The sequence below is a fragment of the Phoca vitulina genome, unplaced genomic scaffold (assembly GCF_004348235.1).
Source record: "Phoca vitulina isolate PV1807 unplaced genomic scaffold, GSC_HSeal_1.0 scaffold50, whole genome shotgun sequence".
In the NCBI taxonomy this organism is placed as follows: domain Eukaryota; kingdom Metazoa; phylum Chordata; class Mammalia; order Carnivora; family Phocidae; genus Phoca; species Phoca vitulina.
In genome coordinates, this window is record NW_022589753.1 from 11,996,645 (window position 1) to 12,021,506 (window position 24,862).

The following is a 24,862-nucleotide window of genomic DNA, read 5'->3' on the forward strand; positions in this document are numbered from 1 at the left end:
ACTTCTCTGTGCTTACCCTCATTTTTCAAAGCATAGTTTTGTCACAGAATGCTGTTCAATGCTAGTCAATGATATATGTGTCTTTTGGTGTTTATAGAAACAACAAAAAATGGGGGTGAAGGGATAAATTGCCAAGATAATAATCAGGCCTTTTAAACCATGGCCATAAAAAATGTTCAAGGTCCAACGTGACATACTATAGTCAACATCAGGTATCATGAATTGAGAGCTCACAATTTTCATTTGTAGGTGTTTACAGTACAGCTAACACTTGGAGATCAGCACTGGGAAGCTGAAGGAACTAGTATTAAAAAAGCCCAGCACACAGCTGCTGCCAAAGCTTTGGAAGGAACAAAATTTCCTAAACCCATAGTCCGCCCTTTTCGTAGCGAAGGAAGGAATCCAGGTATTATGCGTGGGCCAAGACAGGTTCCTTTCAAAAGTGTGTTTAGAGGTACCCATTCAGTATGTATATGAATTCTTTCTTAACTAACTTGTTGATTTTGAAAGCACAGTTTCTACACTACCAGTGGCAAACACTTACCTTTTCAGAATCCTTAACCATACTCTAAATCTGAAGCATTGGTTCCCAATCTCTGGTCCCGTGACTCCTGAGGATCTGCAAAGAAGGTCCTGAGGGGTGGGGGGTGTCACCAGACAATTTCCAAGGTTTCAGAAAAGCTTAGAGAAAATACCTTTTGTTCCTCGATAAGGTGGTACAGATTGCCAAGAATGTAGGCCTTAGCTGGGATCACTTCAACCCAGTGTGGAAATACGAGTTATAACACATTGATCAGAAACCCTGATTGTCAGTTTCATGTCTCCTGATCATTAAACAGAATGAGAAAATAACTTAAATATTTATCACTTAAATACTATTAGTAGACAATATCTCTTGAAACAAGGGACCCACGGAGAAGGGAGAAGACTAATAGAGAAGAGCATCTGGTAAAAGCTTGGGAACCACTGACCTGCCACGGTGGGTGGGAGTGGCTCCGTTGTAGCCACGTTACCTGTCATCGCACACGAAGCCATCCCAGTCCCTCTGTACACAGGAAGAAATCTGAGGGATCTCGGCTACACCTTTCTTGTTGCTTTTAATTTCTTTGTGGTGTTTCGGATTCATTCTCTACTGCAGGTAGATTTTCTGGGTCAGAACTGCTCTGAAGATGATTCAGTTTATGTTAAAATGCAACTGTATGAATCATATAAAAAAATAAAATTCTCATGTTAGGAAGAGAGAAGCTGGTTACTTCTGTGACCCTCTGATTTTGCAAACCCAAAGATATTCTTATAGATTTGATTCATGCACTAAATTTAGTTGAACCAGTTATAGTACAGAATCAAGTCATTTTTTTATTTTCCTCTACGTACATAAAATGCCTAAAGACGCATTTTTAAGTGGATTTTTGTGTGCCTTTAAGTTGAACTTTGCCATTGCTAGTGTTGTTCTGTGTTTGATGTGGAAGTGTTGTTTTCAAATGTGATTGTGCACTGACACTACTCTTTCCAGCCTGATTTTCCTTTTACATTACATGTTTTTAACAGTTTATGAACTGGATGAACTGAGGAAAAAAAATTGGAAAATGAACAATGTGTATTTTCTATAGTTGATAATTCTGAGATAACTTATACTTGCTGTTGTTTATATGGAAACAGAACTAATTTTCCTAACAAGTATTCTCACAGGTCAAATCCCAATGTAAATATTGAGATTGGAAATATCTGAATATTTTGCCACCTTCATCTGACTTCTCCAGATACAATTTACTTGCCTCCTCCTCAGTGATTCCACACCTTTCCTTATAGCACACATCCTGTTGTATAGTAGTTCTTTGAGAGTGTTTGTGTTATTTGAATACTCTGGGGCAAGAATTGTATCCCTTAGCACAGTGCTTTCCATCCACTTAGTACTTAGTAAGTGCATCAGTCTATGAAATAGCGTGCATCAACACACTTCTAAGTGTAAGCCAATAACCCAGCAAGTCAGTACAACCAGAGTTATACTGGCTAAGGATTCCCAAACAGTAAAAGGATTTGGACAGTCACAGGGATTTTTTTAATCATGGAATTTGATGTGTATTGGAACTGATTTCTAATAACTGGAATGTGTGGCTTTCACTGATAACATCTTGTGCTAGTTGTTGCCCCTGTAATAGCTCTTATGGTGTATTTTGTGCTGTTGACTGTGTATTAATATCTAGAAATCACAGCAGATTCTTGGATTTCCTGACCTGACGCCTAGCAATGAAGTACTTAGATCCTTTCATGAAATGCATTATGAATCCAATTAGTAGAAAGCATGCTATTCTTTCTGATTTTAGTGACCGTCATTCTCATGTCAGAAAACAACCAGTTCTCTGTGTTGATTATGTGTTGCAGAAAGCATAACCCCTACTGTAGAACTAAATGCACTGTGCATGAAACTTGGAAAAAAACCAATGTATAAGCCTGTCGACCCTTACTCTCGGATGCAGTCCACCTATAACTACAACATGAGAGGAGGTGCTTATCCCCCAAGGTATGTGTCTGTTTGTTTTAAATACAGGTGAAAATATATCTCATTTTTGACATGGAAGAATAAAATCTGTAGATTGTGGGGCACATAATGATTTGGTCATATTTAGGCTTGCCAAATGTTGAAGTCAGTCTTAATTGTGCTGGTACTTTTGGAAGTATGTCTTAACGCTTCTTTAACTCTTGTCGCTAGGGGCGCCTGGGTGGCTCAGTCGTTAAGCGTCTGCCTTCAGCTCAGGTCATGATTCCCAGGTCCTGGGATCGAGCCCCACGTCCGGCTCCCAGCTCAGCAGGGAGTCTGCTTCTCCCTCTCCCTCTCCCCCTGCTTGTGCTCTCTCTGTCTCTGTCTGTCTCTCAAATGAATAAATAAAATCTTTAAAAACAAAACTCTTGTCGCTAGCAAGGGCCTGAGCATATTCCTCACTAGCAGTGTGGCTATGCCCCAAGAAAATTTGGTTAAAGATCACCTTTTTAACTGCTTTGTTACTTTGAGCATGATTCCCACAACATCAAGATTCTCAGCATCCAGGGGCGCCTGGGTGGCTCAGTGGTTAAGCTTCTGCCTTCAGCTCAGGTCATGATCCCAGGCTCCTGGGATCGAGCCCCGCATCGGGCTCCCTGCTCAGCGGGAAGCCTGCTTCTCCCTCTCTGGCTCCCCCTGCTTGTGTTCCCTCTCTCACTGTGTCTTTCTCTGTCAAATAACTAAATAAAAAAATCTTAAAAAAAAAAAAAAAGATTCTCAGCATCCATAGATTTTTTTTCCTTTTTTTTTTTTTTTTAAGATTTTATTTATTTATTTGAGAGAGAGAGAGAGATAGAGCACAAGCTGGGGGAGGGGCAGAGGGAGGAGAAGCAGACTCCCCGCTGAGCAGGGAGCCTGACGCAGGGCTCAATCCCAGGACCCTGAGACTATGACCTGAGCCGAAGGCAGACGCTTAACTGACTGAGCCACCCAGGCACCCCTAGATTTGCTAATTACTGCTTATTGGGTACTTTTTGACTTTGAACTTATGTGCTGTGTAATAGCCTTGGAGTACAGGTGCAGTAAAATACTAATTGAGACCCGAAAACATCATGTATTAAAAACCTCCTGTTGGCAGTCCTGAGACATTAGTGGATAGACTGGTGATCAGAATGGAAGTTTTCCTTTCCCTGCCTGACTTGGATGGAGGCAAAGCCATTTGAAAAATACAGGCTCTGAAATGTAAGAAGCCAGGCTCTCCCAGGCTTGTTGGGTTTCCAGAAATGAGGGGCCTTTCTAAAAAAGAAAAAACAAACAAAACAAAAAAAAACTTTTGTTAAAAAATTCCCAGCCTTTTCTGGAGACAGGCAAGTGTGACTCTCAGATCTGAGAAAGTAGAGCAAGTTAAGTCGACTACCTCAGCCAAAGCCTAATTCATTTTAGATTTTGTAAATTCGGGTTAGCATTATAAATTGAACTCATGTAATCTGTAAGCTAGTCCATTCTGTGAAACATAAGGTTGCTTCCTAAACAGTATTTGCTCATCCTGTGTGCCAGTTCTAATCCAGTGTAAGCCTACGAAATCTCTGTATATTGATGAGGAGTCCTTAATGGCAAGGAAGCCCTGATGTGGTTTAGGTCCCATGATGAAGGAAAGACCCAGAATTTGCCAGAGAACATACAGGTGACTTAACTGATCTGAGACTGTAACTCTGCTAACCCCCTTTTTACTTTCAGGTACTTTTACCCATTTCCAGTACCACCTTTACTTTATCAAGTTGAGCTTTCTGTGGGAGGACAGCAGTTTAATGGGAAAGGCAAGACGAGGCAGGCTGCGAAACACGACGCCGCTGCGAAAGCTTTGCGGACCCTGCAGAGCGAGCCTCCGCCCGAGAGGCTGGAGGGGAGGCGGCCAGGCGAGCAGGTGGGTGCGGAGAGGCGTCCTCTTGGGGTCTTTTTCTGAGATGAGAGCTGTCCATAATGTTTGTTATTTGGTAGCTTACACGATTCTGTGCTCTGTAGTTTTCTGGCCTTCCCCCACACCCCCTTAAAAAATGTTTTAGTAAGAAAGATGCCTTCTTTTTTCCTCTGTGGTATAGTTTTGAGTGAACATGGTAGAAAGATTGTGACTCAGTTGAATTGTGAAGTACATGTATTGATGAATTCTTCGGTGCAAAAGATTATGCTTGTTAGAATCTACTGCAATTTATGGTACCAGCTTAGAGAATTTTCTAAAGCCATTTTTTGACCAGCTACTCTATTATGTTGAAGTGCCGGTTACCTATTGCTGCATAACAAACCATTACAAAACCTAGTGGCTTGACCACCTCTAGGCATTTATTTTGCTCACATATCTGCAGTTTAGGCAGGGCTTGGCATGGGAGCTGGTCTCTTCTCCACATAGCTTTGGCTAAGGTGGTTCCGCAGGAGCCAGAGGATCCATTTTCAAGATGGCTGCTCCCTCACATGGCTGGAAGTTGGTGCTGGCTGTTGGCTGAGAGCTCGGCAGGGGCTCTGGCCTGAGCACCTCCGTCCCTCTTAGTTATCCTATGCAGAGGCTGCTTCCCCATCCTCATGGTATGGTGCTGGCTTCCAAGAGTGAGTATCCTAGAAGACAGGAAAGGAAGCAGCTTCCAGTTTCTTAAGGGCTAGGCCCAGAAATCCCCACAGCATTGCTTCTGCTATATTCTACAGGTCAAGCAGGCACAGAGCCCAGATTCAAAGGGAGGAAATATAGAACCTCCCTTTTTATTAATAGGTAAAATTCACACAACATAAATTCATAATTTTAACTGTTTTAGGTGTACAGTTCAGTTGCTTTTAGTACATTGACAATGTTAACCCCACTTCTGGATGAGAAGAGTGTCAAAGAATTTGAGGGCCACGTTTTAAAAATCTCTTGGTAGGAATAGGTTTTTAACTCCTTGCGACTAAATAGGAACATAGGTCTTAGGAAGTCCGTGACTATTTTTCGTTATGGTGTGTTTCCGTTTTCCAGTGTAATCACACATTTTAAAACAGAGATGATGTATTTCCAGGGTCCAATGAGGACCAAATAAAAGAAGGGACTGTAATTTAGAAGAGGGGGATTTCATGAAGTTAAAGGGATGAGCTTCTTACTGGTGAGTTTTGTTAGAGGCAGTCAGTAGTGTAATCTGAGTCATTTTGGAGGCTTTGCATTTTTTTACTTCAGTTTGGTGCTAATGTAATTGGAGTCAGATGGGGTAGTTATTTCTCAGTTTTTTGTAGCCAGCAGTTGTTAAATGATCGCTGAACACTGGTATGTGGGCTCTCTGCTTCAGAACCACTTGAGAAGTTTAAAAAAAAAATTCCTTGGTCCAACCCACACGATTCTAATAGGAGTCTGTCTTTTGCCTTTTTTTTTTTTCTTTTTAAATGTGCTCTTGGAGTAACTCTAAAGCTCGATCAGGATTTGGGAACCCCTGGTCCTAAGTATTATCAGTGCTTCCCCCTCAGGCAGCCACTCCACTTTGAATCCTGCTTGGAAGTGCTCCCCATATTGTTGAAAAGGGCAGATGCCCATTGCTGTCTCCAGTCTGACCCCATGGCCCTGGAGCAGTGTGGTCAGTTCCATCCTGAGGGCAGAGGCTGGAGTGGACTCGCTCTCCTGAGCTCAGTTTCACGCAGTCATCTGCCATCTGTACAGAGCTTTGCTGAGAGTAATGTTAAATCTCCTTGTGCCCCTGTTCTAGTTCTGTATGGTTTGAAATAGAGACCGTGCCCTTCAGAAATGGCCGAGACTGGCTTAACCAGTGCTGCAGAAATAAGAATCATTGAGTCAAATCAGACTTTCTTTGAGATAATAAATGAAACACTTAGCCTCCCGCCTCAGTGAGCTGCCCTTTGGTTTACCAGGCCTCCTGGGTAGGTGGGTAGTAGGATGCAAAGAGAGAGACATTTTTATTTTTTAATTAATTTTAAGAGAGAGAGTGCACAAGTGAGTGAGGAGGGGCAGAGGGAAAGGGAGAGAGAGAAAATCCCAAGCAGGCTCCACACCTAATGCAGAGCCCAACTCGGGGCTCAGTCTCAGGACCCTGAGATCATGACCTGAGCTGAAATCAAGAGTTGGAGCCCCAGGTGCCTCAGGAGGGACATTTTTAGAAGGTATCTTTACCTTTTTTTACTTAGAGTTAATGCATGTGAACTATAAAAATTTAAAAAACGTTTTGGTGGAGGTCAGTGCATATATAAGTAAATACATGCACCCGTCCGTGTAACAGAAGTGGGGTAATAGCATATGGTAACCACTTCTTTTTCACTGAACCGCTTATCATGAATACATTGTCGTGCCATTTACTTATAATTCCTTGGAGGACTCAAATTCAACTGGCATCTAAGCAGTTTTTAATAGCTACAAAGTGTTTCACTGTGTGAACATAGCAGTTTATTTTTTCAACAGAGCCTTAGTTATTTGGGTTGTTTACTGTGTTTCCTTTTAGAAAATAGGTAGTGAAGAACATCGTTGTAGTTAAATCTTTGTGCATGTCTATGCCTTTTTATGAGCCATGGATCTGGAGCTGAATTGCATGGCAAGTGTATATGGCCAAGTTCCCCACTAGAAAGATGGTACCATTTTAGACTTCTGCCAACAGGGTGTGAGCAGCGTGTTTGCCCCTGGCCTGCCAGGATTGGAGATTATAATTTTAAACAAACTGTTCATTTTGCTTTTGACGATTTGTAGGGCATGTGATTGTGTGGTGGATCAATCCATCTTCTTTAGAACATGGCCAATAAAGACAGCAATTTCTGCCTACAAGGCAGATATAGTCTGGTCCCTTGACGATAGGCATCGTGCTAGGCCCTGAGGAAAAACCACAGCCCTTTCCCTTCCCTGGTGGGGTTTCATTGAACAGCTGACAGATGTTAACGTTAGAATCATCAGAGGGCAGTGAGTGCATTATGAGAGCATCAGATGTCTTATTTATTTATTTATTTATTTATTTATTTATTTATTTAGAGAACTAACAGGAGGGACAGAGCAAGAGGGAGAGAGCATTTCAAGCAGACTCCCTGCTTAGTGTGGAGCCCAACGTGGGGCTCAATCCTACGACCCTCAGATCACGACCTGAGCCGAGACCAGGAGTCAGACACTTAACCGACTGCACCAGCCAGGCACCCCGCTGTCTCCTTTAGAGGGAAGTGAGGGTGATGCATTTAGAGAAGTCCCTTCTGGGGAAGTGGCGTTGAAGCCGAGACCAGACAGAAGCAGAAGAGCGGGAGCAGCTTGTGTAAGGGTCCTGTGTTGGGAATGTGCCGTTTGTTTTTTGTTTGTTTTTTGTTTTGGTTTTTAAATCTAATGTTTGTGGTAATAAAAAATGACTTACTCAGTGTCTGAGCTGCTAGGAGCAAGATGGCTAATAGCTACAGTATTTGTAATAGACAAAACAGGAGCTAGCTGAATGTCCACTGGTAGGGAAGTGGTTAAACAGCTACATTTGTCGGAGGGAGGCCCAGGGTGTGGTAGATCTGTACACATAGGCATGAAAGGAGCTACATCATGTAAGGCGTGGGGGGCGATCAAGAACCAGAGCTGTAGTTTTGTAGATAGTGTGATCCTGTTTGTGTTTAAGTAAATAAAAGTGCCACCTGTGTGTATGTATGTATGCATATGTATATGTTTGGTTGCACGTAGTTTCTGTCTTGAAGGCTGTATCAAGCTTTAAAAGTAGTTTTCGCTTTATGGTAGAGGTAGGAGACAGACTTTTTAAAAAAATTGTACTGTCTGAAGGGTTTTTTTAATACTAGTGTAAAAATAAATACATGCAGCTCTTCTGGTCTTGAGTCTTATCTTCACTTGGGCCAGGGCTTAAACTAAAATTGGAGACCTTGATTTTCATTATTCTGTCAGGGTCCGTTAGACCCAATTTTCATTTTTGAGCTTCTTTTTCAAGCTCTGTAAGGAGTGATATTGCATGACTTGTATTCTTTTCTGGAGATCTTACAAAGAACAAAGAGAAAACATACTTACTTTTTTAAATAGAATAAAACTCATTCTGTCTTACACTGATCACATAGGTCCTTTGGACCCTTTTGTAAATCTCCCCCTTAGGGAATCTAAATTTTCCTTTGTCTTGAGACCTTCTGCTCTTTGTCATCCGACATATCATTTCAGCACTCTTTGTAATCCATTCCTAAACATGCTGAGCAAGACTCAGATAAAAGGACATGGAATTACGCTGCCATCCCGGGGTGGCTGCTCAGTAGTGAAATAACCCCTCGTCACATCATCCTTTGCCGTGCCTACTGCACTGCCCGACGCAGCGCGTCCTTCCAAGAAGATGCAGAAGACTGGAGACACCATCTTTTTCCTGTGCACTTAGCTTTCCTTGAACTCAGGTGGGAAGTTAGAATTTTTCTTTGCCTCTAATGGCAAAAAGAAGAAAGTTGACAGAGGAAGACCTTCCCGTTATTAAACAAGCGGGAAGATGAAAGCAGAAGGACAGCAGGGCCCTAGACTGCAGTGGTGATGGTGGGATTGAGAGTTTAAGCGAATCTCAGACTGTGAGTCTTCAGACAGTATCTTAAATAAGCTCTCCCAAACTCAAGAATCAGCAAGTGAACAGTGTATTTCTATGGTGTATGAAAAGCAAATGTGTATTCTTTTCTGACCATTCAACAGGAAGGACATCGTCACACATTATTTTGTGACAAGAATCTGGAACATCCTGTTTTGATTTTTTAAACAGTATGTGTGACAGCATTCTTTTAATTTTTATCATGTTTGGCCACCAGAATTTACTTCTCACCACTTATGGTCCACAAAATAAGTGGACAAATGCAAAAGGTGTGTATACAAAGGTCATTAGGAGGATATAGATGATAAGACAATGAAAAAACCATTAGATCCTTCCTTCGGGGTTTACAGATCTAAAAATGAAAGCATTTTGTAGTTAGGGAGCAAAGAAGATGGCTGTTCTCTCTTTGATACAGTTATGAGTCCGTTTCACGAGTAGTGTGTTCTGATGGTACCACTACCGGAAGAACCAGAGGTCATGATAAGCTAGAACCCACTGGGGATGGATTTGAAGAATGGCATTGCTACAGGTGGGCTGTGCTCCTGGTTCAGACGTGCTAGCAGATGAGCAGTTAGCTGCATTTAAAGGACTGTGCCCATTTGGGGTACATAAATGCTTTCCAGACTACAAACCTGGAATAAAAACTTGGATTTGGCTATTTTAATTTCTTCTCTTTTCTTTTTTTTTTAGATTTATTTATTTATTTTAGAGTGAGCAAGCAGGGAGGGGTGGGGGGAGGGCAGAGGGAGAGAGAGAATCTCAAGCAGACTGCCCGCCCAGTGAGGTGCCCCATGTGGGCCTCTGTCCCTTGACCCTGAGATCATGACCTGAGCCAAACTCAAGAGTCAGACGCCTAACCGGCTGAGCCACCCAGGTGCCCTGCTGTTTTAATTTCTTGTTAAAATCTCTAAGGAAAAGATTCTTATTGTCCTTTTATTCTGTATGTTATTTGTAAAATGACTAAATAGAGAAAAATAAAGAGTCTCTTGGAGCCAGATAGTAAACGGTGAGATGACTGTTTTTTTCTGGCATACTGAGGGTTAAGCATGGTTCAGAGTGTTTATTTCTTTTCTTAATGTTGCCTAGATTTTATTGCTGAACCATACACTATGGAATTGATGTTAACAGTAATTCCCACTTCATGAAGGTAAGACTAAGGCTCCACTACACTTTCCCCATTTTACTGGGAATGGTATTTGTGGATTTGTTTTTGACTCATTTTGCTGCTTTCCCATTGCAACATTTTGTTCACTCCAGATAATATCAAAATTATGTAAAAGAGCAACATAATCTCACTTCCAAGTAAATGTATATCTTTGTTTCCTGTTTTGCATTTTTATTTTACTGGCTGCTTTGTCCCTATTGAAATCCCTTGAGAAACAATGGCTTAGAGCAGTGAATCTCCACTCTGCTTGTAAAATCAGCTGGAGTCTTTAAAAAAAAAAAAAGTACTATAAAAAGAATGGATCTTTAAGCCCTACCTGAAAAAAATTTAAGTTCCCTCATCTGGAGTAGGAATCTAGATAGCATCTGTCCTTGCAGAGCTCCCAAGTGATCCTGATGCTGCTGTGGTTAAGAAACACTGGCTTACAGTTTAGATTTTTGCCGTAGATTGTTGTTTTCCATCAGACTTATGTGGAAGCTCAATATATAAAATAGGAAAGTAGCATTTGATTAGTATAAACTTGTAAGTTTGAATTTTAGAGTATTTTTGAAGGTAAATCAGTGAAAATTATTTGTGAATTTTCAAAACACAAAATATATTGTTTTCGTCCACTAAAAAAACATGGCTGTGAGAAAGATACATTCCCATTTTAAAATCATGATTAAGGCTGCCCGGAAAGGAGAGTGAGGAGAGCTTTGTTGTTTTCCTTAAAAAAATTAAAATGTAATGTCAGTAGTTCTTAATGTTGGGACATTTGTTAAATCTAGCACAATTGCCTGTTACATTATTTATCTGTGCTTTTCTGAATGTTTGAAATAGGTCATAATTAAAAGTTAAAACTAATTGGGCTGGTAAAATGAACAACAGGTTTGAAAATTGGAGTACATGCGTGGTGGCTGAAGTCTTATTTTAGCCTCAGCACCCAGTTTATTTCTAAATTTTGTTCTGGTTGCATTAACAGTTACTTAGCATCCGAGTGGAGCCTTTGTTTTAACTCATCTGCTTAAGAAAAAAACCTCTGGATATCCTTCAAATAAACAGCTGTCAGAAACCTTAATTGTGCACAAGAATGAGTTAACCTTTTAGCATAAGTTAATGTGTTGACAATCTCTAGTGTGTTAATATTTGGTGCAAAACATACTTTTTTAAGTTGCTTTTTAAAGATAAAATAAACATAACATAAAGGTTACCATTATAACCATTTTTGAAGTGCACAGTTCTCCAGCATTGAATATATTCTCAGTGTTGCGCAACTGTCACTACTACCCATTTCTGGAACTTTTTTATCTCACATTGAAACTCTGTGCACATTAAACAATAACTTCCCCTCCATTCCCCCCCCCGCCCCGCCCACCCCAGGGAACATCTACTTCTGTCTCTATGTATTTGCCCATTCTAGATACCTAATATAAGTGGATATTCATCTTTTGTCAGGCTTATTTCATTTATCATGTTTTCAAAGTCCATCCATGTTGTAGCATGTGTCAGCATTTCCTTTCTTTTTAAGGCTGAGTAATACTCCATTGTGTGACCATTCCACATTTTGTGTATCCGTTCATCTGTTGTTGGATGTTTGGGTTGTTTTCACTTCTTGGCTACTGTGAATAATGCTGCTGTAAACATAGGTGTCTAGGTATCTGTTTGAGTTCTTTTAAGTTCTTTCGAGTACATATCTGCTAGTGTAATTGCTGGATCATCCTGTAAATCTATGTTTAACTTTTTGAGGAACCACCACACTGTTTTGCACAGAGGTTGGGCCATTTTATATTCCCACCAGGAATGCTCTGTGATTCGCACTGCTCCATGTGCTTGCTAATACTTGCTGTTTTCATTGGCCATTCTTAAGGGGTGCAAAGTGGTGTCTCATTGTGATTTTGACTTGCATTTCCCTAATGATGAGTGATACTGAGCTCATGTACTCGTTAGCCTTCTTCACGTACTCATTTCTACCTTCTTAAGAAAATGTCTAGTCAAGTCCTTTTCCCATTTTTAAATTGGGTAGTTTGTTTTTGAGTTGTGTATATATTCTGGATATTAATTCCTCATCAGATCTATGATCTGCATGTGCTTTCTCCTGTCTGTGGCTCGTCTCTACCTTTCCTTCCTTGAGAGCGTCTTCTGATGCACAGAAGTGTTTAATTCTGAGGCCGTCCAGTTTACCGGCTTTTTCTTTTGTTGCCTGTTCTCCGTCGCCGGCACGTCCAGCACCAGGAGGCTTCTTCCTGCTGTTCTAAGAGCTTTACGATTTTAGCCCTTATGTTTAGGTCTTTGATCCGTTTTGAGGTAATTTTTGTATATGGTATAGGTGGTTTTTTGTTTTGTTTTTGTTTGCATGTGGAAATCTGTTTTTCTAAGCACCATTTGTTGAACATACTAAAATGCAGGGTGGTTGTTTGTTTAAGTTTAAAACTTGTTTAAAAAATAAATTTCAAACCAAACCTCCACGGAGCTCTAAGGCGTCTTGCTTGAAGATTTCTGGCTTTAAAGATTCCCGCATAAAAAGTCAGGCCCTCTTTCCGTTTAGGACTTAAACAAGAATAAAAGTATCTTTAAGTTAATAAAGCCACCAGAAATGCTACGCAAATAGTTCTGACCAGGCAGAGAGTGAAGTGAAACCCGACTAGAAGGAGAAGGCCGCCATCATGGCAGGAGAGAGAAGGAGAGAGTGTCTGGGATGAATTTACTGGTATAGGGTTATATTCTTGATGGTATTAATATTTTTAACTTAAGAGTTTTATTTTTTTTCCATTATAGTGTGAAATACTGATACACGGAGGTGTAAGATCTATCTGATGAACGTATAGAAATGCACAACCGATAAAATCCTGGATAGTCCTGTATTTTAGCTATTTCGCAGTTTTAGCCATGGGTTCTTGTCAGAAAGTTCTAGTCTTGGAAATAGGACTTTTACAAATTCTTTGATAAAAGAGTCACAATAATAAGAAATAAGAAAAATGCAGCTCTCTTGCCACAATTTGCAGGGAGGGGGGCATTGCTATTACTGAGCTTATCTGGATTCTCATTATCACTGCATGGATAGAGTCGGTTATCAGCTCGCACTGAGATCTCTGCCCTCCCTAATCCCAGCCCTGGCTGGAGGACTGTAAATGAACCTTGTTATAAAGATGGAGTCTCAGCCTTTGTTGAGCAGACTTGATTAGTTTGCACTTGAATTTTGGCCAGCAGCAGTGAGGAAAAGATTTGGTACACAATTTCATAATTTGTTCCATTGCATCCTTTTTTAAAAAAGTGGGTTTCCAGGGACTTTTGTCCAAATGAGAAACCTGCATACTTAGATGGAGAGACTTCTATTTGAACTTGCCATGTCCCACACAGAGCTGTCTGTATTCTGACTTTTTCCAGAATGTGGCTCGCCGGTCCTCAAGGAAGGCTTTGGGAGTCTGTCACTCTTCCTGAGCAGCTGTGGGCGTGTGGTTGCGCCACGATGAGGCTGATTCATACCCCTGAGTCTGTTAGGTGTGGGGTTGTTTGTGGTGGATTTACAAGGTACAAGCTGACCCAAGTGTGAAATAATACTTTTTTTTTTTAACCTTTAAATTCACTGCCACATGGCACACAGGTGGCCTTGCTCCCTGGGGTGGTGCTCACTCCATGAAGCCAAGGTTCAGTGCTTAAGGTTTATCACAGCTGGGATGTTGACAGTTTTTAATAAGAGTTAACTACTAAACAGTTATTCTTTCTTTAGGTGAATGGAAGAGAATCAGAAGAAGAAAATCTCAATAAATCGGAAATAAGTCAAGTGTTTGAGATTGCACTTAAACGGAACTTGCCTGTGAATTTTGAGGTAAGCTTGCTTTACATGTAGGACTGCACTGTAAAATACTGTTGGCATTCACCATTGGGATGATTTTTTTCCTAAATAACATTGGAATTATCATCACAAACCTGTGAACCTTCAGGTTTAATACTCAGACTTTATACTTAGCAAAGCAATATATATATATATATATATATATTTTTTAAGATTTTACTTATTTATTTGACAGAGAGATAGAGAGCACAAGTGGGCAGAGAGGCAGGGAGAGGGAGAAGCAGACTCTCGGCTGAGCAGGGAGCCCGATGCGGGACTCGATCCCAGGACCCTGGGATCATGACCTGAGCTGAAGGCAGGCGCTTAACCGACTGAGCCACGCAGGCGCCCCTTAGGAAAGCAATATTGATTCTCTTCTTCAGGGTTGCTAATTTAGGGGCTGCCATGCCCCTCCAGACAGTCCATGGATGGTCTGCGAGCCTCCCAGAATGATTTTGAAGATTGTGTTTTCTAGAGAGAGGTTCCATTGTTTTCATAAGACTCTCAAAAGACTCTGTTACTCCCAAAACGTTAATCTCCTTAACAGTCCCTAGGAATCATACAGCGGAGTTAAAAGGACATCAGTTTTGTCCTTGTCCAGCATTTGCCCTGTAGATCACCTCTCTGATAACTTCATTTGTTGTTGGAGACTTTATGGTCTTAAAAACCATAACTAATGGGCTGTTAGTTCAATATGGAAAGTAAGGTACATTTAGGACATGTTTCCTTCAAGGACCCAGTGAGTCCAAACAGATGAGGCAGGTGATAGAGGTTAGTAAGTTTTCTGTAATGGTCTGACACACGACGAATTCTTTGCAAATCCTTTTGGTTTCCGCACTTGGTTATGCAAGGTTGTGTTTTACTATACAATGCACGTTTCTTTATCAATTCTTTGGTCTTTCAGAGGTGGTTTTTTCTTTGTTTTTTTGAGAGAGAGCACGGGGAGGGTGGGGAGGGACAGAGGGAGAAGGAGACGGGGAGAGAATCTTGTGGAGCCCGATCTCATGACCCTGAGGTCATGACCTGAGCTGAAATCAAGAGTTGGATGCCTAGAGGCGCCTGGGTGGCTCAGTCAGTTAAGCGTCTGCCTTTGGCTCAGGTCATGATCCTGGGATCCTGGGATCGAGCCCCACATTGGTCTCCATGCTCAGCGGGCAATCTGCTTCTCCGCCCCCCACTCTCACTCTTTTTCTCTCTCTCTCAACTCTGTCTCAAAGAAATAAAAAATCTTGAAAAAAGAAAAAAGTTGGATGCCTAACCGACTGTGCCCCCCAGGCGCCCCAGGTCTTTCAGAGTTCTAAAGACTATATATTTAGTCTTCCAAAATGCTCTACGCTTCTACTTCGTTACTTAGGCAAATGTAATTTGAGATGGGGCATTTGCTTAAAACAATTTTAAGTGGTCCATAAATTTCTTTTGGCCTGTTTCTTTTTTTAAAAAGTCCCCCTGTGGGGCACCTGGGTGGCTCAGTTGGTTAAAAAATCCCCCTGAAGTTTATTATGCTGTAAAATACTGTAATTTTGTAGCATTTTTGCAGTTACAAGTGACCCCCAAACTTCATGCCTGACCTTTATAAAATATATACCTTCTCTTATTAATGTGCTAGCACCCTAAACTGGCTCCTGAGTTCAGTCCTTAACCCGTCTGCTGCATGCTGCTGACTTCTGGCCTTTAGCTCGCAGTGCTTCCCTGCCTGCCGTGGGGCACAGGTGGGATGGGAAGTTACACTTGCATCATGGGGCCACCCTGCATCACCCCACATCCATCCCTGTCCCACCCTGGCCAGCAGGACCAGGTTTACACTGTCCCTTCCTCCCAGAGGGCAGAGCCCTGGACAGACGAGGGCTGTGTCTTCTTACCTGGCTCTCTGTCCCTTCCGGCCCTTCTCCCTCTGTTGGCATTGGGGAGGGAGGCGATGAGACAGGAGATACGCAGAATGACAGGGCTAGTTGCTGGGTGGGAACTAGGTGGGAGCTTCACTCCGAAAACCAAGAGGTCTTCCTGGGTACCTGTTGCAGGAAGGGAAGAAGTCCTCCTTTTCTCCTCGTGCTGAGGGATTGGTAGGGCATGAGAATGGATTTTTAGAGATTAGAGGGGTGCCAAGATTGTGGGAGTGGGAGGTGCCTGGCTTCCCGGGTCACCTCAGGATTACAGAGGTGACTGCTGGCACCAGGGCCTTGGATCCTTGTGAAGCTTGCCACCTGTTGCTACTAGTTTGTTGCCCTGCCTGAGAGTCAGCTTTCTGGAACCTTAGTGAAGGAATGCCATTTTGTTTTTGCTCTGTGGGATTTGGAGACCAGATTGCTTCTGTTCCACTTCCGCTTTGTTTAGATTTCGGATTTGGGTCTCAAGCTTGTGTTCAGGAATATGTAACACAGCAGGAAATGGTCTGATCACCTGAAGGAAGTTTTGGGAGCGCCCTCTGGTGGGTGAATATCTTTAGGGTAATCATTTAAGACATTCCAGTTTGTTCGTTGGTGGTGGTGTTGAATTTGTTAATGTGAGTGCTTATGTTAAATAGCTCATCTATCAAAGGGTCATATTACTTCCATTATTAGCTTGAGCAAGGGCTTTCATTTTTTTCCCCCACAGTTCTGTCTCTTGCATCTGGAAGATTACCTGGCACATACTGGATGCTCAGGAAATGTTTGTTGAGTAAATGAATGGGAACAGTTTTTTTTTTTTTTACTGAGTTTTTTATAGTAAAATCTGTCACATAGAAATCTGGGTTAGAACTGTTTAATAGAAGAAGGCAGGAGCCTTTCCTACGGTTCTCCAGAAAAAATGTATATAGCTTGACTTGATAAAATACATAGTTTTAGTTAAAAAATGTGATGGTGCTGATTGATAAAGTCACCGGGAGGCGGTTGTGACCTCTACATGACCTTGCACTAAATCCATTGTAGGTGGAACTCCACATTTAGATTGGTTGGCTGGTGATGTGAGTAGATGATTGAGTAAACTCTGAGAGGCCAAGAGTCCAGGTGGGGCTGAGTGTTCGGAAACCAGGCTGTCAGGGTGGGAGGTGGTGTGTGAGGGGCCCTCCCTGCCAACCTCTTCCTTTGGGGGGGAGTGAAGGCCGCTCTCTGAGGGGCCGCTGGTTCTCACCTGGGGAGCACAGCACTGCTGTTTTGGGGCTCATTTGGTTTTCCTAGCCATTTTTTGAATATTTTATTTTGAAAAATTTCAAACCTGTGGAAAAGTTGGAAGAATAGGACAGTGAATTTCTCCTTCACTGAGATTTACTAGTGATTAACATTTTACATTTGCTTTTTCTCTCTGTGAATGCACATACTATTTTCTATCTCTTCTTACCCTTGCTGGGTCATTTGAGTAAGTGGCAGGTATCAGGATTCCTAAATTTCAACATGTATCTTTTAAGGACAAGACATTATCTTAAATAAGCACAATCTAATGATCAAATACAGGAAATTGAGCGTCACTAATTCTTATGTAACGTATGTCCTATATTCACATTTTGCCGTCTGTGCCTTCCGTCCTTGATGGCACGTATGTGGCAGTGCAGGATCACACCCTGCATCTGGTAGAGGCATCCCTGGGCTCTCCTTTTGTCTGTAACAGTTCTCAGCCTCTTTTGACATTTTTAAAAGGTACTTTGTAGAATGGCCCTCAGTTTGGTCTGATTGTTCCCTCATGATTAGTTTCAGATAATGCATTTTTTCCCTCAGGACACCACAGATGTGGTGTTGGTTCTTCTGAGCATCACATGAGGGCATTTCCCCCCGTGTCAGTGACGTTCCTTTCATTGGCTTACACCAGAGCTTCACCTTAAGGAGACATTCTTTGGGGCGCCTGGGTGGCTCAGTTGGTTAAGCGACTGCCTTCGGCTCAGGTCATGATCCTGGAGTCCCGGGATCGAGTCCCGCATCGGGCTCCCTGCTCAGCAGGGAGTCTGCTCCTCCCTCTCATGCTCTCTGTCTCTCATTCTCTCTCTCGCAAATAAATACAATCTTTAAAAAAAAAAAAAAAAGACATTCTTTCTCTTTGCAATTAATCCGTATCCTGCGAGGAGATGTTTGAAGGCTCTGCCCTCAGAGATTTCCCCATTGATTCTCATAGTCATTGATAATTCTTCCCAGTAACAGTCACTGCTGTGGTGGATTTCCTGCCTTTCTGAGCTGACATTTCACAGGAAATACCCCACCTCTGTACGTTAATTTTTATTAGCATAGGTCCACAGCTTCTTTTTTTATTCAAAGTGTTACTTCATTATTGTTGTCATTCACTGGGGGCGCCTGGCTGGCTTAGTCGGTGGAGGTGGAGGAGTGCGACTCTTGATCTTGGAGTCATGAGTTCAAGCCCCATATTAGGTGTAGAGCTTACATTTTAAAAGAAAAAGAAAAAAAAAAACATGGTTCAACATTATTGTCATTCATTTTGATATTCAAATTGCCATTCAGCTGGCTGCTGTGTCCTTTGATATTCCCCTGTGGGGATGTTTTTGGAGGGGAGGGTAGTTTTTTTTTTGAGGTAATTTATATACAGTAAAATCTATTCTATTTAGATTTATTGATGTGTTTTGATGAATGTATACAGTGGTGGAACCACCCCTGCAGTCAAGACCTAAAACCTCTTTCAACCCGTAAAGTTGCCCTGAGGCCCTTTGCAGCCAGTTCTTTTCCTCCGTCCTCAGCCTCAGGCAACCACTGATCCAATTTCCGCCCCTACAGTTTTTCTCTTTTCAGAACATTACATAAATGGAATTACAGAGTTTATTGCCTTTAGTCTGGCTTCTTTAACTTAATGTAATGCAGGTGTTGGTTGTCCATGTTGCACAGAGCAGTAGTTCCTGCCTTTTTTTTTTTTTTTTTTTTTTAGATTTTATTTATTTAGGGGCGCCTGGGTGGCTCAGTTGCTAAGCGTCTGCCTTCGGCTCAGGTCATAATACCAGGGTCCTGGGATTAAGCCCGGCATCGGGCTCCCTGCTCGGCGGGAAGCCTGCTTCTCCTTCTTCCACTCCCCCTGCTTGTGTTCCCTCTCTCACTGTGTCTCTCTGTCAAATGAATAAATAAAATCTTAAAAAAAAAAGATTTTATTTATTTGAGAGAGAGCGTGAAAGAGAGAAAGCACAGGTGGGGGGCGGGGTGCAGAGGGAGAAGCAGACCCTGAGATCACGACCTGAGCTGAAATCACCAGTTGGAGGCTTAACCAGCTGAGCCACCCAGGCGCCACCCCCCCCACCCCCCGCCCAGCATCTTTCCTGTGCTGCTTTGCCATCTGGGCATCTTCTTTGGGGGAGCGTCTGTTCACGTCTGTCGGTTTTGTTATGGAGTTGTTTTATTACTGAGTTTTGAGGGTTATTTATATATTCTGAATACAATCCTTTTATCAGATACGTATTTTCTAAATATTTTCTCCCAGTGTGTGGCTTGTCTTTTCATTTTTTAAATGGTATCTTCCAAAGAGCAGAGATTTTAGTGAGGTTGAATTTGCCTAATTTTTCTTTTATGTTTCATGGTTGTTGTATGTAACCTAAGACACCTTTGTCTCATGTAAGGTCATTCTTCTTCTCTTCTCTTCTTGAAGCTTTATGATTCATTTTGAGTTACAGTTTTTATATATGCTGTGAGGTGTTTTTTTTCCTCTTCTGCTTGTGTGCCTCATTATCCCTGCTCGCTCGCTTCTCACCTCCCCTGTTCAGATTTTGAGTGAACTTAAATGTTTTAACCTTACCCTTACTTTGAACTTTCCCTGCTCAAGTTTTGGCACCAGTAGAAATGGAAATTCTAACAGACATGGCCTTAGCTGGTCCTGCAGGAGCCCCGTTCCCCCTCACGGAGAGCGGCATGTGGAGATGAGGATGGGGCACCAGGCATGCTTGTTGCTGCTGGAGGGAAGGTCACTGCTTCTAGGCCTTGTAGGCAGGTATCACTAGAAAATACCTCTATTTTCAGAATTACCAGTTTATACCTCTAATTTTCATCTAGCATCACAAGGCTCTTCCCCTCCATTCCTAATTCCATACTTAGACCTCCTGCTGACCATCTGTTGAGGTGTGCTTCCTGTGTAGAAAATGGGCACGTCTTCAGGGCACAGCCCGTTCGAGCCTGTGGTTCACCACCCAGATCCAGATCTAGAGCATTCCCATAACCTCCAGCAATCCCTGGGCCCCTTTCAAGTTAACACCCACCCAGAAGCTGTTTTCTGAAACCTATACTATAGTTTCATTTTCTTTGTTCTTAGACCTCATATAAATAGAATGATACAGTATGGATTGTTTGGTGTCAAGTCTCTAATCCTCAACAGAGTGTTTTTGAGTCTCATCCATGTATGGCAGTAGCTAATTGCCGTGTGGTATTTCCCTGTATGAATGTAAAGCTGTGCTTTATCCATTGTCCTCTTGATGGACATGTGAGTGGTTTCCACGTTGGGAACTTTTATGAATAAAGCTGCTAAGGCTTCTTGTGTACACGTGCACCCAGAATTGCCAAGTCAAGGGTAAGTGTTTAATAAAAATTGTCAAGTTGGGGGCGCCTGGGTGGCTCAGTTGGTTAAGCATCTGCCTTCGGCTCGGGTCATGATCCCGGGGTCCTGGGATCGAGTCCTGCATCGTCCCGCTTCGGGCTCCCTGCTCAGCAGGGAGTCTGCTCCTCTCTCTGCCCCTCCCCACTGCTCGTGCGTGCGTGCTCGTGCTCTCTCTCAAATAAATAAAATCTGTAAAACAAATTGTCAAGCTGCTTCCCAAGGTGATTGTACTAGTTTATACTCTGACCAGTTGTTCCACATCCTTGTCAACACTCGATGCTGTCAGTTGTTTTAATTTTAGCCATTTTGGGGTGTTGTGTACATTACAGTATTCCATTGTGGTTTCGATTTGCATTTCCTTGATGACAAATGATGATCATTTTTCATATGCTTATTGGCCATTTAGAGATCTTGTTTGGTAAAGTACCTGTTCAAGTCTTTCATTAATTGGGTAGTTGACTTACAGAGGTTCTTTCAGTATTCTGGATATAAACCCTCAGATACGTATATTGCAAATGTTCTCCCCCGTTTTGTGGATTCCCTGTATTTTCTAATTGTTGTCTTTTGATGAAAACAATTATTTTAATTTCGAGGAGCTCCGAATTTGTTTTCTTTATGGCTGGTACTTTGTGTTTTTAAGAGCTGTTTGCCAACTGCATGCTCCAGGCCTTTTCTCCTATGTTTTCTTCTTCTTTTTTTTAAAAGGAAAATCTGTATTTAATCTTGTGAAAAGTTAAGAGAATAACCAGTAGCTTCCATTTTTGTTTTAGGTTATTATTACCATTAAATTATATTCTTTTTATAAAAATTTGTTTTAAAAAACCCCCCACACATAAACAAGCCACAAACTACCAACGTAGAAATGCAAACATGGCCAACACGGACGCCTCAGGTGACACAGGAACGGGGTTCCTGGGCGGTCAACAGTGAAGGACAGTAGCACTGAAAGGAAAACGGTGCCTTGAACATGTGTTTTCTTCTTCTTCTTCTTTTTTTTTTTTTTAAATGATTCCAAATTAGTGTCTCTTCAGAACTTTTTTTTTTTAAGATTTTATTTATTTGAGAGAGAGAATGAGAGAGAGAGAGAGCATAAGAGGGGAGAGGGTCAGAGGGAGAAGCAGACTCCCTGCTGAGCAGGGAGCCTGATGTGGGACTCGATCCCAGGACTCCAGGATCATGACCTGAGCTGAAGGCAGTGGCCCAACCAACTGTAGTCACTCAGGCACCCCACTCCTATGTTTTCTTCTGAGAGTGTTAGAGTTTTAGCTTTCACATTTAGGTCTGTGTTCTGGCTCCAGGTACCTGTTGTTTGTGGTGGAGTTTGAGACTGTGTGGTTCAGCTTTTCTTCCATGTGGATATGTAGTGCTTTTTTTTTTTTTTCCCCCCTTTAAGACTTTTGATTTAAAAAAAAAAAAAGTATTTTGTCCTTGCTGCTGTGGACTCTGGGCTGCCGGGGTCGGTGAAGGATCTCAAGATGGCTGCATGAAAAGTTGCTCTAAAAACCATTGACTGGGTAGCTTTGGGGGAGATCATACCCCAAAACCAGAAGGCCATTGCTAACTCCCCGAAATCCTGGAATGAGACACTTACCTCCAGGTTGGCTAGTCTCCCTGAGAAACCACCTGCTCTCGACTGGGCTTACTACAAGGCAAATGTGGCGAAGGCTGGTTTGGTAGATGACTTTGAGAAGAAGTTTAATGCCCTGAAGGTTCCTGTGCCAGAGGATAAATATACTGTTCAGGTGGATGCTGAAGAAAAAGAAGATGTGAAAAGTTGTGCCGAGTTTTTGTCTCTCTCAAAGGCCAGGATTGAGGAATATGAAAAAGAGCTGGAGAAGATGAGGAACATAATTCCATTTGATCAGATGACCATTGAGGACCTGAATGAAGTCTTCCCAGAAACCAAATTAGACAAGTAGTATCCCTATTGGCCTCACAAGCCAATTGAGAATTTATAAACTTGAGTTGGGGAGAAAGCTCTGGCCCTCATATTGTAAATGCTGGACATTAAAAATAATGATACGGTGCAAAAAAAAAAAAATTTTTTTTTGATGTACTTTGGTGTGTTTGCCAGAAATCACAAGACCAAATGTGTGCAGGTCTATTTCTGCATTCTGTTCTGATTTACTGATCTCATTGTTTGCCTTTAAACAATGCTGTGAGGGCATCGTTGCTATAACTTTATCGGAAGTCTTGAAATCTGCTAGTGTGAGTCCTCTTGGTTGTTCTTTTCAAGAGTGTCTTAGCTAACCTAAGTTAGCTAGTTCAATTTTTTTTTTTTTTTAAAGAATTTATTTATTTATTTGACAGGGAGAGATACACAGCGAGAGAGGGAACACAAGCAGGGGGAGTGGGAGAGGGAGAAGCAGGCTTTCCGCTGAGCGGAGAGCCCGACGCGGGGCTCGATCCCAGGACTCTGGGATCATGACCTGAGCCGAAGGCAGACGCTGAACGACTGAGCCACCCAGGCGCCCCTAGTTCAATTTTTATTTTCCTTCCGTGTGATCCAGTAAGAACCTTACTTAAGTTTCTGTCCACACTCAATTTTAGTGTTTTTCTCCCATCTTTGTTGACTTATTTTTATATTTTTAATATGTAAAACACTAAATGCTTCTAAAAGTCAAAACTATACAAAAAGATACACTCAGAAGCGTCATCCTGTCCCTGCTCTACACAGTCCCTCCCACGTGCTGTAGGGAACTAATTCTCTCAGTTTCTGCTTTATCCATCCTGTGTTTCTTTTTGCAAAAATAAGCATATAAACACACACGTGTGTCTGTTTATATAATTGTGTATATGTGTGGGTATATATAAATTTTTTTTTTTTTTTTACACAAAAGTTAGGGTACTGTATAAACTCTTGGCAGTTTGGTTTTTTTTACTTAGTGTGTATTGGAAATCACGGTCAGTGCTTTGAAATTTCTCATTCTTTTTTAAAGCTGCATAGCAATCAGGATTTAATAAGCTCAGACTTGGCTGGAGGCTCAGAGCAAATATTAAACTTGAACTCTTTGTGTTGCAATTATTTCTGGACTTCGCTGGGACAGCTTCCTTTCTGCCATTTGCAGTGGATCCCCTGAACTCAGGACAGTCTCTGACCCTGGGAAGACGGGAGCCGTTCTGCTCGGAGGGTGGGAGCAGAACTTGTTTTCCTCTTTACTCCGTACTAACTGTGTGGGGGACCAACCAGACCCAAGAACATTAACAAGTCTGAGAAATAAGGAAGGGAAGAAAAGCATTCAGGATTTTCACTGTTTTCTTTTGCTGACATTTACGCCGCCTGCACTGATCAGGTCTTGTCCGTCACTCGCCCTTCCCTGTGGTTCCTGGGAGGTCGTGTGCTGAGCAGTGTGGCCTACCACTGGCAGGAAGTGTCTGTCACGCTTTCACTCAGTCTTTCCCTCTGAAACAGGTTGCCCGGGAGAGTGGCCCCCCCCATATGAAGAGCTTTGTGACCAAGGTGTCAGTTGGGGAGTTTGTTGGGGAAGGTGAAGGGAAGAGCAAGAAGATTTCAAAGAAAAACGCTGCTATCGCTGTCCTCGAGGAGCTGAAGAAGCTACCACCCCTGCCTACGGTCGAGCGAGTGAAGCCCAGAATCAAAAAGAAAACAAAATCCATAGTCAGGGTAAGAACCTTCTCGATCGAAGAGAGTATTTCCATTGCCTGTAGATGACGGGGGAGGACATATTAAAAGGTTCACTAGGTTGCTGACCCTAGTGACAAGATAGGCACTGACGTGCCACCTGCCAGGCCTGGTGCAGGGGCCACCTTGGGTAGTTCCTCCCAGGAGCCCCCTCGGCAAAGATGCGGGCGCCGGGGCGCTGGCAGCTGTGCGCACACGTCGTGGGTGAGGGGTGATCACAGGAACCGTGTGCATCTGCAGAGCGAATGGCGACAAAGTGTCCTTCCACCTCGCTCACCGCTGAACTGGTGCGAGTGTGAAGCAGACTTGTGGGAGCAAAGGCGTCTGGGGGCAGTGAGACATTTCACCAAACACCTCCTATTCTTTGGGATTTTTTAAGCCATGTCAATGGACCTGTCGAAAATTATACTAGCCCCTTGCTTCCCCACCCAGAGAAGGGACAAGAGTCCTTTGGGCATGTTTAGGAATACTAGGGTCTGTCCTGATTGTCAGTACAGTTTTGACCTTTGAACAGCACGGGCCCCCAGCCCACAGTGGAAAGCCTGGGTTTAACTTTTGACTCCCCAGACACTTAACCACTAACGGCCTACTGCTGACCAGAAGCTTTACCAATAAGATAAACAGTCAATTAATATGTTTTGTATGTTATATGTTGTATATGTGTGTATGTATTAAATGCTATATTCGCACAGTAAAGTAATCTGGAGGAAAGCGAACATTATTAAGGAAATCTTAAGGAAGA

The 24,862-nt window shown here is 42.4% G+C and overlaps 1 protein-coding gene and 1 pseudogene across 8 annotated transcripts in view; both read left to right on the forward strand.

Moving 5' to 3' along the window:
- STAU1 (staufen double-stranded RNA binding protein 1) overlaps positions 1–24,862 on the forward strand; it is a 54,233-nt gene that overhangs the window by 21,141 nt on the left and 8,230 nt on the right. For 3 of the 8 annotated variants that reach the window (XM_032387803.1, XM_032387805.1, XM_032387807.1), the window contains 5 exons: positions 250–406; positions 2,383–2,521; positions 4,217–4,403; positions 13,887–13,985; positions 23,872–24,102. In XM_032387803.1, the coding sequence (XP_032243694.1) occupies positions 250–406; positions 2,383–2,521; positions 4,217–4,403; positions 13,887–13,985; positions 23,872–24,102 (813 nt within the window). The remainder of the gene's footprint in view (positions 1–249; positions 407–2,382; positions 2,522–4,216; positions 4,404–13,886; positions 13,986–23,871; positions 24,103–24,862) is intronic. The other 5 variants (XM_032387808.1, XM_032387810.1, XM_032387811.1 and 2 more) reach the window with 3 other exon arrangements.
- Positions 21,953–22,776, forward strand: LOC116621793 (annotated as a pseudogene).